At 41.6% G+C, this 17,758-nt stretch overlaps 1 protein-coding gene across 1 annotated transcript in view; it reads right to left on the minus strand.

Moving 5' to 3' along the window:
- Positions 1 to 415: 415 nt before the first annotated feature.
- LOC134803435 (kinesin-like protein KIF3A) overlaps positions 416 to 17,758 on the minus strand; it is a 49,597-nt gene continuing 32,254 nt past the window's right edge. Inside the window, exons 6-14 of the mRNA XM_063776254.1 lie at positions 17,463 to 17,660; positions 16,189 to 16,319; positions 15,885 to 15,937; positions 8,535 to 8,662; positions 7,805 to 7,881; positions 6,878 to 7,058; positions 6,060 to 6,296; positions 4,304 to 4,420; positions 416 to 1,275 (exon numbers count right to left, since the gene is read on the minus strand). Of these exons, the coding sequence (XP_063632324.1) occupies positions 1,156 to 1,275; positions 4,304 to 4,420; positions 6,060 to 6,296; positions 6,878 to 7,058; positions 7,805 to 7,881; positions 8,535 to 8,662; positions 15,885 to 15,937; positions 16,189 to 16,319; positions 17,463 to 17,660 (1,242 nt within the window). The 3' untranslated portion in view covers positions 416 to 1,155. The remainder of the gene's footprint in view (positions 1,276 to 4,303; positions 4,421 to 6,059; positions 6,297 to 6,877; positions 7,059 to 7,804; positions 7,882 to 8,534; positions 8,663 to 15,884; positions 15,938 to 16,188; positions 16,320 to 17,462; positions 17,661 to 17,758) is intronic.

The following is a 17,758-nucleotide window of genomic DNA, read 5'->3' on the forward strand; positions in this document are numbered from 1 at the left end:
ACGATAGGGACCGTGCGCGTTGGAGCGTCTGCCATCTTGTGGCCTGAATCGGAAACACATGTGCACATGTACAATGCCAAAGCAAGTGCTACCATCTGCCGTTCGCGTCGTCGGTACGTTTCCTTGTGCAGATATGAAGTTTACTTATAATAAAACAACTAAAGTAGGTTATTTAAATTAATATTTATTGAATATATTAGTGTGTTACAATTAAAAGTGTAAAAACACAAATTGATCGTGCGAGATCACATAATAAAATCAAAATCACAAACAAGAGAGATCATTAATCTTCATATCCGACATTGATGACATCTTCAATTTATTAAATTAGATTAATTTATCCTTTTTGCCCTAGTGGCATATCCGTTTTGCCCGACCCCTGCGGCCAAAAAGGATAAAATTAGATTAGTTAAAATATAACAAAAACGAGATAAAAATAATATAATCACTGGAATGCGACTAGTATTAGAACACTAAAGATTAACAGTTAATTCTAGTAATACAAATGTCATTTGGTTATGTATAAAAATACTTTTACATTGACTAATCATTTTGTTTTAAATACAATTAAAACAGTACCATAGAGTAATTTAAGTAAAGAAAGAGTAGTAACTCTATACATCAGTTTTCTTACCAAAACGCGCGTTATTTCGTTGTCATTTAGCGTCATGTAGCGGAATTTATCAGTACTGCTAGTTGACAATAGATGTCTCGGCGAACGAAAACTCTAATGCTCAACAATTTTCAGCTAATATTATAACCGGATTAACTGGAAGTCTATTTTCAACCCCTTCTGGCTTATAATATTAGTTGTAAATCGTTTTACTAGTACATTTTTCGTCCGTAGCTACACTTGTGACATCTGGTGTCAAGTAGGGGTACTGATAGTTCCACTACTTGACGCTAGATGTCGACTACGAAATAACGCGCGTTCTGGTAACAAAACTGATGTATGGAGTTACCACTCTTTCTTTGGTTTTACTCATCGAACATAATACAGAACATGTGTTTCAGCTACATGTGGTTGCTAAATAGCCTCTGCCATGGCAGTGCTCAATTCTAACCAGCGAATACAGAGTATCGTAAATTCTTACATTAAAAGCCGCCACCCAATTTTAAGCTTTAATGCACAAGTAATAGGGCTCAAATAATGTTCTACTGCCTGGCGCGGGGGGCGGCGGTGTTGGGGCGCGGCACGGCGGAGGCGGCGGGGCGCGCGCGCGCGTTGACGGCCGCGTACGACAGGTAGCGGCACGACAGGTCGGGAGGCTCCATCTGTAACAATAGGCAGATATAGTTCGTAGGTTTCTAATAGATCTCGACGGCTAATCCTATTTCACCTCAGCAGCTCGAACAAGGGTACTTTGCTTCTTAAAAACAGTGAGCAAAATGCGATTTTGCTCACTAAGTCATTTTGTCTCACTCAGTGAGCAAAATCGCATTTTGCTCACTGAGTGAGACAAAATGAGTGAGCAAAATCGCATTTTGCTCACTGAGTGAGACAAAATGTCATTTAAGTGATCTTTATAGTCAAATGTCATTTCAACATGCGGGGTCTAATACAAGTTCGATATACTTGGGTTCTATTATCTCTGTCCCTCTAGGTATGTTCTCACTGCTTAGGGTGAAAAATTTTGTGTACTACACAAGATCAAAGTTATTTACATCTCGTGCGCTTTTGAATCCCTTACTACGCTCAAGATTCTAAATTAGATTCACTCGCTACGCTCGTGAATCTATTATAGAATCTTTCGCTTGCACGGGACTCAAAATAAGCACTCGAAGAAATATCAAACTTTGATCTCTTGTTGTACAAATAACTATTGTCTATTGTTAAGTAAAACCGCTCGTGCCACGTGCCACAACCACCTGCATAAAAAATACGTACTTCGGTTACTGAGTGCCGGCGAGTCGAACACTACAGAACCAGTCTAAAATGTGTCATCGAGATGGCGATTGAGGTCGAAGCAAAGGCGCGTTATCGGAGAGCGCACCTACACTGGTTTTTGAGCGTTGGACTAGCCCGCGTTCAGGTGCCAAATAGAATAAGTATGACCCTTTTTTGCAGGTAAGTAACACGTGCGGTTTTACTTAACAATAGACAATAGGATTAGCCGCCGAGCTCTATTTAAAAGCTACACACTATAACAGATGGGGTCCCTTTACTCCCTTTGTTTCCCATGAAGTTTTAACTCATAATGTATTGTTTGTTATATTATCGTTAGTCATAAAACTGAAACCGTTAACTTTTCAGGATTTTCGAAAGGTTATTCTATAGATAGGTTAGGTTAAGTTTGTTTTATGGCAATCCTGAAAAGTTACGCTTTTCTGAGAAAAACCAATTATGACTAACGAAAATTCGGACAAACAATATATCATGACATTCATGACTTAAAACTATTTGGGAAACAATAGAGACCCATAACAGATACGTTCGGAAATGACGAATCGTTTGTGAAATATAGGGCCAGTTGGGCCACAGTTAACAGACTGATCAACGTCACGCAGCAGAGATCTATGAAACTTCCCGTACAATAAAATTTAGCGAACGCTTTAACGGTGACAGACAGTTTGGTGCAACCGACACATAGTCTGGCAAACCTAATTTGTCCGTAAATAAGAAAAAAACTATACTCATCCCTTTTTTCGGATGCTACTAGAATAAGACAAAGACAGTATTCTCTCTATCCATGTTTGAAATGAGACATGCAGTCCCTGGCCGAACTATATGTAGGTGCTTTCAACATATAGTTCGTTTATTTTAGCATTAGAAATAAGGTAAACAATCTTGATGTGTCTTTTAATTGAAAAACACGTTTTAAAAATAAGTCACGACAAATATGTAACAATTATGCATCTAATAAGATTATTTATATTCTTCTGCTTTCATAAGTAATCACACACATAGGCCTTTTCGTCTATAGTAGACGATTTATGGTGTAACACCGGAGAAACACCGTAATAGTTACTTTTTAAAAAGCGTTTTTTAATTAAAAGACATGTCAAGATCGCTTACCTTCGTTCTAATGCTAAAAAAACGAACATTCAACATTCTACTTTTTTTTCGCAACCTACTTTTCATGAGAAAAGTAAAATAATAGAATTGAAAGCGTTAAACATATTATCTTATAGCTCCTATCTTCTTATGCTACTAAGCGCCACCTGCACCAACCCACTAACCCGGTGTTAACCGGGTAAACCATTACCCAGTGTCAAATTGTACTGATAACCATGGTAACTCCAGGTTTAACCAGTTAAGCCCGTGTTATGAAATGGTGCAAGTGGCCCTAAAGTTATTAGGAGCTGTCGAAATAAATTTGTTCTATTGAAATTTGTCGGTAATAATCACAAAAAAAAAAATTGGCATGTGAAACTTCCTAGTACGGGAAACGCGTGAGACAAAGGAGCCAAACCCAATAAAAGTTTCGTTAGCGCGATGAAGGAATCACTGCGCTCGGTTCAGCGCCCTCTAGCGTGACACTGGGTGAACCTATTAGTGTGAGCTCACGTGTCTGTGGTGGCGCGGCGGGGCGGGCGCGCTCATGTTGTTGCCGGTGTACGCGACGCACTTCTCCTGCCACTCGCCCAGCTGCTCGTTCCAGTGCACGTGCTGCTCTATCAGCGCCCTCTAGCGTGACACTGGGTGAACCTATTAGTGTGAGCTCACGTGTCTGTGGTGGCGCGGCGGGGCGGGCGCGCTCATGTTGTTGCCGGTGTACGCGACGCACTTCACCTGCCACTCGCCCAGCTGCTCGTTCCAGTGCACGTCCTGCTCTATCAGCGCCCTCTAGCGTGACACTGGGTGAACCTATTAGTGTGAGCTCACGTGTCTGTGGTGGCGCGGCGGGGCGGGCGCGCTCATGTTGTTGCCGGTGTACGCGACGCACTTCACCTGCCACTCGCCCAGCTGCTCGTTCCAGTGCACGTCCTGCTCTATCAGCGCCCTCTAGCGTGACACTGGGTGAACCTATTAGTGTGAGCTCACGTGTCTGTGGTGGCGCGGCGGGGCGGGCGCGCTCATGTTGTTGCCGGTGTACGCGACGCACTTCTCCTGCCACTCGCCCAGCTGCTCGTTCCAGTGCACGTCCTGCTCTATCAGCGCCCTCTAGCGTGACACTGGGTGAACCTATTAGTGTGAGCTCACGTGTCTGTGGTGGCGCGGCGGGGCGGGCGCGCTCATGTTGTTGCCGGTGTACGCGACGCACTTCACCTGCCACTCGCCCAGCTGCTCGTTCCAGTGCACGTCCTGCTCTATCAGCGCCCTCTAGCGTGACACTGGGTGAACCTATTAGTGTGAGCTCACGTGTCTGTGGTGGCGCGGCGGGGCGGGCGCGCTCATGTTGTTGCCGGTGTACGCGACGCACTTCACCTGCCACTCGCCCAGCTGTTCGTTCCAGTGCACGTACTGCTCTATCAGCGCCTGTTCAAACAAACATACACTCAGTTTTCTATTGGTTTTAATAATCTTCTACAAATCGTATGAAAAACCTTATCCTAACCACAGAGAAATATAAGTAAAGAAAGAATGGTAACTCCATACATCAGTTTTCTTATCAAAACGCGAGTTATATCGTAGTCGACATCTAACGTCAAGTAGTGGAACTATCAGTACCCCTACTTGACACCAGATGTCACGAGTGTCGCTACTGACGAAAAATTTATCACTAAAACAATTTACAACTAATATTACAAGTAGAAGAAGTTGAAAATAGAGTTCCGGGTTATAATATTAGCTGAAATTTGTTGAGCGTGCGTCGCGCCATCTATTGTCAAGTAGCAGTACTGATAAATTCACTACTTGACGCTAGATGTCGACTACGAAATAACCCACGTTTCGGTAAGAAAACTGATGTATGGTGTTAGCACTCTATCCCTACTTATTTTTCTATGAACTTATAGACAAACATTAGCTAAAATAAGAAGTAATACTTTTACTATGCTTTCGAATGTAAGCCTATAACGGAGGTCAGGGCAAACCAAACCAAGTTTATCGTTTCGAAGTCATAGTATTGAAAGGGCTTTTAGAGTCTCTTGCCGGTCTCATATTGGGACACCCTCCTACAATAGGGGGTATTACTGCAATGTTCTGCCGCCAGAGTGCAGCACTAGCTCCTCTAGTAAACCATAGAGTAACTTGTTTTACGACCGGTCTGGTCTAGTGGGTAGTGACCCTGCCTATGAAGCCGATGGTCCTGGGTTCGAATCCCGGTAAGGGCATTTATTTGTGTGATGAACACAGATATTTGTTCCTGAGTCATGGATGTTTTTTATGTATTTAAGTATTTGTATATTATATATATCGTTGTCTGAGTACCCACAACACAAGCTTTCTTGAGCTTACCGTGGGACTTAGGCAATTCGTGTAAGAATGTCCTTATAATATTTATTTATATTTATAGAGTAACTTATACATACTGTGCCTTAAACTGTTTTTTGTCAAGTTTTCACAGACAATAAATAATAATAAATAAATAAAATAATAAATATTATAGGATAATTTTACACAGATCGACCTAGTCCCACAGTAAGCTCAATAAGGCTTGTGTTGTGGGTACTAGACGACGATATATATATAATATATAATTATATATAAATACTTATATACATAGAAAACATCCATAACTCAGGAACAAATATTTGTAATAAACACACAAATAAATGCCCTTACCAGGATTCGAACCCGGGACCTCCTGCTTGTTTTGCTGCTTCTGTTTTTTACAATAAAATATGACATTGATGCATCAAGGGGGTTTGTTAACAAACGCGAAAATCGAAATTCAGTTATCTGTCTCTTTATCGCTCGAATAAGCAAGAGTGATAGGGAGGTTAGATAACGAAATTTCGATTTTCTTGTTTCGCGGTAGACCCCCAGATTGTGACCGATAGTGGTAGTGGCGCCTCCTACGCAGAGTTTCGCGTAATATTCCCTATTTAGGAGGGATTTAAATCTTCTCGGGCAGAGGCAGAGTTAGAGCCGGCGGAACATTATTTGACGTTCATAAGTCGTTCATGGTCGTCTGGTTGGCCCCATGCTAAAACAAGGATGCCCTCCATCCCACCTGGTACTCCTTGGGTATGTACGAGTCCAGCACCAGGTCTGCCAGCTGTATCTCCCTCCTCAGAGCCCTGACGGAGTCCAGGATCCCCTCCATCTCCCTCTGCTGCTCCCGCTGCTGGTCAGCCAGCTCCGCTTTGGCGGAGTTGAGGAGTTGGACGGCGCGCTTCAGTTTCCTGGTCTTGGCGGCGTTCTCTTCTTGCATGGAGGAGTAACGCTCTTCTATGTCCAGGCGTTCGGCCTGTTAATAAACAAACAAAAAGTTGAAGAGGAGCGTATGTCTTGTCCAGGAATTTTACACTGGACAGTAGAATTAAAAAAAAATTAACTACTCGCACTTACCTGTACAATCTAGCCCCTTCATTCATAAAACTCAGAAAACCTCTGGGCCTATGGTCCAGAGCGTCACCTTTAAGACTCAATCGCCAAGTCCCCATGCGAGTCCAAAGGCCGAAGGCCCGCACGGCGAGGCCACGCATACAACTAACCTTACTAAAATGTCTAAATAAGCGGAGTCTGAAGACTAAGCTCCGCGTAGGATCGTCGATCGTTGACTAGGAGCGTCACCTGTGCGAATCGCTCCTCATGCGGTTCTAAGCGGACAACTACTAGTCTGTTCGGAAAGAGAAGAGTCGTGGAATGTATTGGGGCCCATACATTTCACGACTCTTCTCTTTCCGCACAGACTCTACCAAAGTGTTCAATAAACTCTGCGAAGGTCAAAGACAGCTTTCGTCTAAGCGAGGCGTGCTTGCGAGGCCGAAGGCCGAGCTAAGGGAGGACAGCTCTGGGCATTGGAATTGTCCAGCAGTTCCAGTATACCTCCTTCTTCTGCAGGTCCTCCTGCAGGCGCAGCTCGATGAGTCTCCGCTGCTCCAGCTCCCTGGAGGCCTGCTCCAGCAGCCTGCGCTGGGTGTCGGCCTTGTCCAGCAGGTTCTCGCCGCCGACGAGGACCTTGGACTCCAGGCGTTGCAGCTTGTCCTTCAGCTCTTCCTGCTGTTTCCTGGGGAGATAAAAATGGGGATAAACGCGTGAAGCTTAACGCAGATGGCGCTGCAGTAGATTATAATTATATCTAGCCTAATAAGAAACTAACGTCATCCCTAGAGGGCAAAGACTTTATCGCTGAAACCTTCGCTGACGTTCGGTCAACTATAACGTAGAATTAAAATATTTATTCTGTGAGTAACATTCATTGGAAGATGTAAAGAAACAACTCGTCAAATAAATAAATAAATATTGGGGGACATTTTAAACAGATCAACCTAGCCCCAAACTAAGCAAAGGTGCTAGGCGACGATATGCATACTTATATAGATAAATACATACTTATATATTCGTACATAGAAAACACCCATGACTCAGGAACAAATATTTGTGTTTATGACACAAATAAATGCCCTTACTGGGATTCGAACCCAAAACCAACGACTTCACAGGCAGGGTTCACTAGGCCAGACCAGTCGTCAAAAAAAATGATTGTAATATTTTCCACATCTGTGCCCCAGTTTTTCAATGTTTTTAGAAAAAAAGATTGAAGCTATAATATTAGCTGAAAATTGTTGAGCATTAGACTATCCGTTCGTCGCGAGTGTCGCGACATCTATTGTCGAGTAGCAGCACTGATAAATCCGGTACTGGACGCTAGATGTCGACTACGAAAACAATAGTCGTCGCACCGAAGAGTGCAATATATTCTTCATAAAATTCTCTACAATTAGTTGTCTTGAAAGGAAATGGGATACTTACTTGGTCCTCTGCAACTCGGCCTTCTTTTCTTCCAACACCTTTCTCGCTTGGTTCGCTTTCTCTCGATTCAGTTTCTCCTAGGCAAACAAAATCATTTACAATTACATTTCAGGTAGAGTTTGAACACTTTGTATATAATTTACAGTAAGGATTTGATTTTGAGTGCCAGTAAGGCAACCTTTTGCGACCAAAATTATTAATTTCATATGTGTGATATACGAAAACGGAAAATTATTTTTTTTGTGATGTATATACCATAAAGTATGTATAAGTAAAGAAAGAGTGGTAACTCCATACATCAGTTTTCTTACCAAAACGCGCGTTATTTCGTAGTCGACATCTAACGTCAAGTAGTGGAACTATCAGTACCCCTACTGGACACCAGATGTCACAAGTGTAGCTACTGACGAAAAATGTACTACTAAAACAATTTACAACTAATATTATAAGCAGAATGGGGTTGAAAATAGACTTCCAGTTAATCCGGTTATAATATTAGCTGAAAATTGTTGAGCATTAGAGTCTTCGTTCGACGACACGTCTATTGTCAACTAGCAGTACTTATAAATTCCGCTACTTGACACTAGATGTCGACTACGAAATAACGCGCGTTTTGGTAAGAAATCTGATGTACGGATGACTTTAGTAAGTTAAGGTCCGATCACCTTTACATGTCATTTAGTAGTTATATTATAATACATTATAATATAACTACTACCTATTAATGTACCTTCTCCTCCCTCCTCAGCTTTCGCAGCTCCTTGCGCTCCTCGGGGCCGAGCGAGTCCAGTTCGGACTCGGTGAGGGTGTCGTCGGTGAGCTCGCCCTCGCTCAACTCAGCTTCCTCCTCTTCCAACTCTGTATAACAAGTTGAAAATAGAGTCCCGGTTAATCCGACTATAATATTAGCTGAAAATTGTTGAGCATTAGACTTTCCGTTAGTCGCGACATCTAGTGTCGAGTAGTAGTACTGATAAATCCGCTACTTGACGCTAGATGTCGACTACGAAAACAATAGTCTTTTTGATAACAAAAGGATTGTACTATTAGAAGTATTAGAAAAAATAAAAATATTTTAATTTGTTTTTATTTCAAGTAGAAACACTACTAGATAAATTATAAAATGAAATAAATGTCATATACTAAGAAAAAGTGACAGAGGCCTCCAGTGCCCCAGGCTAGAAACGAACCAGCGTCCTCTGCTATCGCGGCAGGTGCCTGTGCCATTCGGTCACCGGGCCCGGTCCGATCCGGCCTGGGGCACTTGGTCACTTTTTCTTAGTATATGACATTTATTTCAGTTTATGATTGTAATACCAGCTTCGAGCAACACCGGGAAGGGAGTCGGCATCGCACTATTGCCCAAGTAACAATTTGTGGTTCTATAGTAGTCGATAGAACGTTTCCCAAATACCACCTAAGGTCCTATAAAAGACCAAAGAAGATTGTATAAAGCCGAAATGGCGCATCTTATGTGCCATTCAGTGATATAGTAGACCTGTAGCAGTGTCAGTCGTGACGTTTTAGGTCTATAAAAGTGATGTGATGATCACTTCTGTGCTAATTTGTTGTCAGTAACGCCATTATAGTGTTAATTTATACTATAGTGGCATTTGAGGTTCCATTATAGTGCTTGTTTTATACTATAGTAGTATTTGAAATTGTATTATAGTGCTTTTTTATACTATTGTAGAATTCATAGTTCCTTTACTACGAAATTTGCTATCAAAGTTTTCCATCAACTGTTGTGAGTGGTTTTGTTGTGTATTTACTACACAAAAACGGTACTAAGTAAAATGGTGATAAGTAAAGACTTTATATTAATATGCGCCATTTAGATGTCGAATAATTCGGTCCTTAGTGCAAAAAGTATATGGGACGGAAGTTTTACCGTTAGAATAGTATTAGTTTAATGAGGAATTTTAAATGCCCCCTCGATTTATTTATGTTTTTAATAAAATAATTTATTAAAATATTATGATATTCACCATAGTTACTACTATACAGCCAAGAAGTAAATCCGACGCTTTTATAGGCTAACTATAGAACTTAGGACGAAATATTCACCGCCATCATGATTAAAATTAGGGTTCCAAAAGAATTTTGATGTGACCCAGTTACACCTACAAACTCTTTAGAAAGATATAGGATTTTTTTAAAATTTAGATGTAGTCATTAATGTTGTTTCCCTTTTCAGTGTGATTGGTAAAAAAATGTGCTAATAATGGATGTCGATAAATATCTAAACCGTCACGATTTTATGCTTGTATTAAATCATTGATGATAAATCTCACCTACAGTCACTAATATCACTGGGGTCTTTTTTATCAATTCATTAAAATATAAAAATATTTTGTACGGAACCACATTATGTGGCTTAGGCCTGAACTTATATAAGCAAGATATAAGTAGCCATTACAGATCAAATTTATCATTTACAAGTAGTCGTTTTCTACCTTTATGTATCTAACTCGGTTTATAAAAGACATAAAAACTCAACTATAACGCTGTTGTCTTTTAAAAGAAAAAACAAAACCAATATACAACAGTTTTGTGATATAAAAGAGTCATTGTGACGTTTACAGCGATGAGATATAATAGGGATTTAAAAACTACTAAAGCGCTTTTTAACGCTATAAATATGTCCCAAAAACGCTACTATAGAGCAAAACAGTTCTATAATAGTGTTCATATGACTACTAAAGTATTATGTACTATAGCAGTGATCTCTAAAGCCACTATATCCTGAAATCGTTGTATAGCTGGGTTTTTGTCACTGTTAGAACACAAAACTATAGCGGCTAGCAGGGAACCTTAATAGCGCAAACTACTAAAGTATTATGTACTATAGCAGTGATCTCTAAAGCCACTATATCCTAAAATCGTTGTATAGTTGGGTTTTTGTCACTGTTGAAACACAAAACTATAGCGGCTTGGCAGGGAACCTTAATAGCGCAAATTAGTTGCATAAAAGTGATTCCAAATACTATTATACAGTAATATTGCTCTATAGTGGTTATATTTGAACCTGTTATAGTAGACGCCTATAACGGCTCTATAAAATGATGAAATAAACCGTTACATCAATTGCTTATAGAATATATTAGCTGTATAAGCCTATAGAGCAAAAAGGTGTTCCAACTCTGTATAACAAGTTGAAAATAGAGTCCCGGTTAATCCGACTATAATATTAGCTGAAAATTGTTGAGCATTAGACTTTCCGTTAGTCGCGACATCTAGTGTCGAATAGTAGTACTGATAAATCCGCTACTTGACGCTAGATGTCGACTACGAAAACAATAGTCTTTTTGATAACAAAAGGATTGTACTATTAGAAGTATTAGAAAAAATAAAAATATTTTAATTTGTTTTTATTTCAAGTAGAAACACTACTAGATAAATTATAAAATGAAATAAATGTCATATACTAAGAAAAAGTGACAGAGGCCTCCAGTGCCCCAGGCTAGAAACGAACCAGCGTCCTCTGCTATCGCGGCAGGTGCCTGTGCCATTCGGTCACCGGGCCCGGTCCGATCCGGCCTGGGGCACTTGGTCACTTTTTCTTAGTATATGACATTTATTTCAGTTTATGATTGTAATACCAGCTTCGAGCAACACCGGGAAGGGAGTCGGCATCGCACTATTGCCCAAGTAACAATTTGTGGTTCTATAGTAGTCGATAGAACGTTTCCCAAATACCACCTAAGGTCCTATAAAAGACCAAAGAAGATTGTATAAAGCCGAAATGGCGCATCTTATGTGCCATTCAGTGATATAGTAGACCTGTAGCAGTGTCAGTCGTGACGTTTTAGGTCTATAAAAGTGATGTGATGATCACTTCTGTGCTAATTTGTTGTCAGTAACGCCATTATAGTGTTAATTTATACTATAGTGGCATTTGAGGTTCCATTATAGTGCTTGTTTTATACTATAGTAGTATTTGAAATTGTATTATAGTGCTTTTTTATACTATTGTAGAATTCATAGTTCCTTTACTACGAAATTTGCTATCAAAGTTTTCCATCAACTGTTGTGAGTGGTTTTGTTGTGTATTTACTACACAAAAACGGTACTAAGTAAAATGGTGATAAGTAAAGACTTTATATTAATATGCGCCATTTAGATGTCGAATAATTCGGTCCTTAGTGCAAAAAGTATATGGGACGGAAGTTTTACCGTTAGAATAGTATTAGTTTAATGAGGAATTTTAAATGCCCCCTCGATTTATTTATGTTTTTAATAAAATAATTTATTAAAATATTATGATATTCACCATAGTTACTACTATACAGCCAAGAAGTAAATCCGACGCTTTTATAGGCTAACTATAGAACTTAGGACGAAATATTCACCGCCATCATGATTAAAATTAGGGTTCCAAAAGAATTTTGATGTGACCCAGTTACACCTACAAACTCTTTAGAAAGATATAGGATTTTTTTAAAATTTAGATGTAGTCATTAATGTTGTTTCCCTTTTCAGTGTGATTGGTAAAAAAATGTGCTAATAATGGATGTCGATAAATATCTAAACCGTCACGATTTTATGCTTGTATTAAATCATTGATGATAAATCTCACCTACAGTCACTAATATCACTGGGGTCTTTTTTATCAATTCATTAAAATATAAAAATATTTTGTACGGAACCACATTATGTGGCTTAGGCCTGAACTTATATAAGCAAGATATAAGTAGCCATTACAGATCAAATTTATCATTTACAAGTAGTCGTTTTCTACCTTTATGTATCTAACTCGGTTTATAAAAGACATAAAAACTCAACTATAACGCTGTTGTCTTTTAAAAGAAAAAACAAAACCACTATACAACAGTTTTGTGATATAAAAGAGTCATTGTGACGTTTACAGCGATGAGATATAATAGGGATTTAAAAACTACTAAAGCGCTTTTTAACGCTATAAATATGTCCCAAAAACGCTACTATAGAGCAAAACAGTTCTATAATAGTGTTCATATGACTACTAAAGTATTATGTACTATAGCAGTGATCTCTAAAGCCACTATATCCTGAAATCGTTGTATAGCTGGGTTTTTGTCACTGTTAGAACACAAAACTATAGCGGCTAGCAGGGAACCTTAATAGCGCAAACTACTAAAGTATTATGTACTATAGCAGTGATCTCTAAAGCCACTATATCCTAAAATCGTTGTATAGTTGGGTTTTTGTCACTGTTGAAACACAAAACTATAGCGGCTTGGCAGGGAACCTTAATAGCGCAAATTAGTTGCATAAAAGTGATTCCAAATACTATTATACAGTAATATTGCTCTATAGTGGTTATATTTGAACCTGTTATAGTAGACGCCTATAACGGCTCTATAAAATGATGAAATAAACCGTTACATCAATTGCTTATAGAATATATTAGCTGTATAAGCCTATAGAGCAAAAAGGTGTTGCCAAGCGCTTTTATACGACAGGTGGTCACCTCTGAAACCTTAATACGACGTCTATACAAGCTTTTAGCGATAAAAACTAAAATTATAGGACTAAAATGTTACTTGGGTGCCCCTCTGCCGAAGCACATGCCCAACTGGGCACGCACACATCTAGCGCGGTGCGAGTTGTGGCTCATCCATACAACTCGACACTAGATGTCACGAGTGTCGCGACTGACGAAAGTGTATTGCTCAACAATTTAGAACTAATATTACAAGCAGGGGCCTATTTCTCGCACGATATTAGACTAATAATATTAGTGTGTTGCCATGGTAACCCATACGATTTGACAGTTCGTGGACTAATAATATTAGTCTAATACCGTTCGAGAAATGGGCCCCAGTAGGAATTGAAAATAGAGTTCCGGTTAATCCGGTTATATTAGCTAAAAATTGTTGAGCATTAGACTTTCTGTTCTTCGCGAGTGTCGCGACATCTATTGTCGAGTAGTACTGATAGATCCGCTACTTGCCGCTAGATGTCGACTACGAAAACAATAGTCGTTTTGATACCTGCGTGTGCATCCGTACACAAAAAGAGATCGAGGAGTGCAAGATTTGTCTATGGCGTGTGTAATTTTCTATGTATTAGTGTCATCATTACAGATTGGATTTTGTATGTGGTGAGTGAGAAGTGCGACTGTGTGCACGTCACCCCGCAAAAAATGGCAGAACGAAATGTGCGGTAAGATATCGCTTGGGCTCCTCCCTTCCGACGTGTCGGAAGCCGGTGTTGCTCGAAGAATACGAGCTAGCACTTGCGAAAATTCCACAGAAATTAAAATATATATTCATCATCATCATCATACCCCACCAAGACACAAGTTCACCGCTAAGAAAACCCCATTTACTGTGGTCCCACAGTTCCAAGGCACAGCCCTTACCATGATCATAATCATAATCATTTATTGATAATAAAAATTACATGTCAATTAGATTACAGTGTGTAACTACATAAAATGAGATTTAACTACACAAAATAAAATATTAAACCATAGGTTTAACTTACATTATTAATTAATTAAATGGCTCCTTGTGGTCGTAAAACGTCTGCTCGAGAAGCCATTTTTTAAGTTTTGATTTAAAAAGTGAAGCACTTTGTGCTGTTATAATTTCCCGCGGTAGATGATTGTACACCTTACGGCCCATGACGTGGGTAAGTTTTTTGGACTTAGCTAGTCTATGCGGCTCGAGTCGCAGCAGTCCCGCGCGCGCACTACGGGTCTCGTACCTTCGCGGCGGTTCGATGATGGGGTTCATGTCCATCTCATCACGCACATTTGTTGCCATATGCAGTATTAAGAGTCATGTCAGGGAGTATTGGGATCCTCGGTGTTGACATCTCCAGTGACGTCCAATTCCGCAGCCACCTGGAAGGTAAGGCTGCGCTGGCATCCAAAAAACTCGGTGTGCTCAATAAAGCGAGGCGATACTTTACTACGGGCAAAGACTGCTGCTTTATAAATCGCGTCAAACCCCATATGGAGAGATTTTGCGTCCTTGTGTGTGTTCTACCGCTTGTACAATGGGCTGTGCTCTGAGGAACTATTTGACATGATGCCAACGGCCGCTTTCTATCACCGCACCGCTCGCCGCCGGCAGGGTGTTCATCCTCACACCCTAGAACCTAAATGGTCGCGTACTGTGCGATTTAAGAAGAATTTCCTCCCGCGGACGCTCCGGCTGTGGAATGAGCTCCCTTCCGAGGTTTTCCCGAGGGTCTACAGTATGGGGTTCTTCAAAAAAGGAGTGTACAGGTTTTTAAAAGGTCGGCAACGCGCATGTAACACCTCTGGAGTTGCAGGCGTTCATAGGCTGCGGTGACTGCTTACCATCGGGCGGGCCGTATGCTTGTTTGCCACCGATGTGGTATAAAAAAAATCAGCCCTTTATCGCCCACTCCTGAGCATAGGCCTCTCTTCTACTACGCCTCTTGTCCCGGTCCTGCTAATCTCATCCAGAAGTGACCCTCAATTTTCCGGATGTCGTCCACCCAACGAGCCGACGGACGCCAGGCGCTTCTTTCATTTGAAAGCGGCCACCATTCTGTTAATATTTTAGTCCACCTGCCATCACCCTGCCTAGCAATATGTCCCGCCCAATTCCATTTTAGTTTGGTAATGACTAATGACGCAACCCACGTCATGCACCTTGGAGCGGCGACGGATCTCGACATTCCTTACTCGATCCTGAAGCTTGATACCGAGCATGGCGCGCTCCATGGCTCTCTGTGCTACGCGGATCTTATGCACAGCCCCCTTAGTGAGCGTCCATGTCTCGGCACCATAGGTCATGGTGGGCAGGACACATTGGTTAAAGAGGCGAGTCTTCAGGCATTGTGGAATGTTAGCAGGTTTCATGATGTCCGCTAATTTATTGAATGCCGCCCAACCGAGCTGGATTCTCCTGGAGATCTCCTTCTGCTGGTGTGTTATAAACTTATATATATTAGTATTTACATATTATATATATCGTTGTCTGAGTACCCACAACACGAGCCTTCTTGAGCTTACCGTGGGACTTAGTCAATCTGTGTAAGAATGTTCCTATAATATTTATTTATTTATATTTATTATCTACATTTTGGAAAGTTTCCAATGGGAGTTTTTTCCGCTTACCGTTTTCGTTCTCCTCCAACTGTTTCTTGAGTTGATCAATCTCTTGTTGGAACCTGCAACATACAATTAAGTTCAGAATTAAGTCAGTCGCCTGGTTCACTGTTGACGTGTTTTGTTCTCGAAGTGTGGGCCCGATGGTAACAACACGTTAAACACTACAACATCCCATACCTTGTATGCAAAACGTTGCCTGGTTCACTGTTGACACCTGGCTCACTGTTGATATGCGTCTCGTTTTCGATGTTCATGGCCTTTTAGTTGTAATCTACACGTTAAATACTACAAAGCCTATTTTAGCCCATACCTTGTAAGCAGCGCGTCGCCTGGTTCACTGTTGACGTGGGTTTTATTCTCGATGTTCTTGGCGCGGTTGGCGTATCGCAGTGTACTGATCGTCTCTACGTAGTTGCTTTCCGCCGGACCAATGGTCGCGATCTGTATACAAATAATAATTAATAATACACGTTCATTTTAGTAGCGAACTTTATGGTTTAGAGATTCATTTAATATGAGTAAGTGTAAGGCCTGACTGGACGCTTGAGTTGGGCGTGCAGCGGGGCAGTGCGTGCGGCGTGCATGTTAAACAAATGCAAACGTATAGGAGCGGCCTTAGTGCACGCTGCTCAAATTACTTGTGAGCCCGACGCCACGCTGCACGCCCCGCCGAACGCCCCGCTCCGAGCGTCCACTCAGGCCTTACACTAAGGCCGCGGACTGGATGCAAGCGGCGAGCGGCTAATCAATTTGGTCGAGCGCAATGTACAAATGACCTTGATTTGCAGCTAAATTACTACACGACGTTCAGCCATCTGGTTATGCGTCGCACTCAATGACTTGGCTGTTTGTTACTCAGCCATTTAATAGGATGCCGGTTTTTAATTATCGGCCTAGGCATCCAATAATCTGGTTAATTTAATTAAATGGCTACTGGCTGCTACATACTGACCATGACAGTCTTGGAGTTCCCTCCGAGCGAGTCTTGCAGCAGCCTGGTGAGCTTGGAGTTCCGGTAGGGGATGTGGGTGCTCTTGCCGTCGACTAGAGCGGATATCACGTTGCCCAGCACGGACAGGGATTGGTTGACAGTATGGTTGATGTACTGACCATGACAGTCTTGGAGTTCCCTCCGAGCGAGTCTTGCAGCAGCCTGGTGAGCTTGGAGTTCCGGTAGGGGATGTGGGTGCTCTTGCCGTCGACTAGAGCGGATATCACGTTGCCCAGCACGGACAGGGATTGGTTGACAGTATGGTTGATGTACTGACCATGACAGTCTTGGAGTTCCCTCCGAGCGAGTCTTGCAGCAGCCTGGTGAGCTTGGAGTTCCGGTAGGGGATGTGGGTGCTCTTGCCGTCGACTAGAGCGGATATCACGTTGCCCAGCACGGACAGGGATTGGTTGACAGTATGGTTGATGTACTGACCATGACAGTCTTGGAGTTCCCTCCGAGCGAGTCTTGCAGCAGCCTGGTGAGCTTGGAGTTCCGGTAGGGGATGTGGGTGCTCTTGCCGTCGACTAGAGCGGATATCACGTGGCCGAGCACGGACAGGGATTGGTTGACAGTATGGTTGATGTACTGACCATGACAGTCTTGGAGTTCCCTCCGAGCGAGTCTTGCAGCAGCCTGGTGAGCTTGGAGTTCCGGTAGGGGATGTGGGTGCTCTTGCCGTCGACTAGAGCGGATATCACGTTGCCGAGCACGGACAGGGATTGGTTGATCTTGGTCGCTTCTTTGAGACGGGTGCCGGTGGCTTGCGTCTTGCTTTGGCGCTCGGAGCCCTGGAAATATGAAAAATGCGTCATCTATTTGGCGTGAAATTCGTAAGTTGTGAGCTAGATTATTAAATCTAATTATAACTGTGCGTTTCTCCAGAAAC

Source organism: Cydia splendana, chromosome 26 (genome assembly GCF_910591565.1).
Source record: "Cydia splendana chromosome 26, ilCydSple1.2, whole genome shotgun sequence".
Taxonomy (NCBI): Eukaryota; Metazoa; Arthropoda; class Insecta; order Lepidoptera; family Tortricidae; genus Cydia; species Cydia splendana.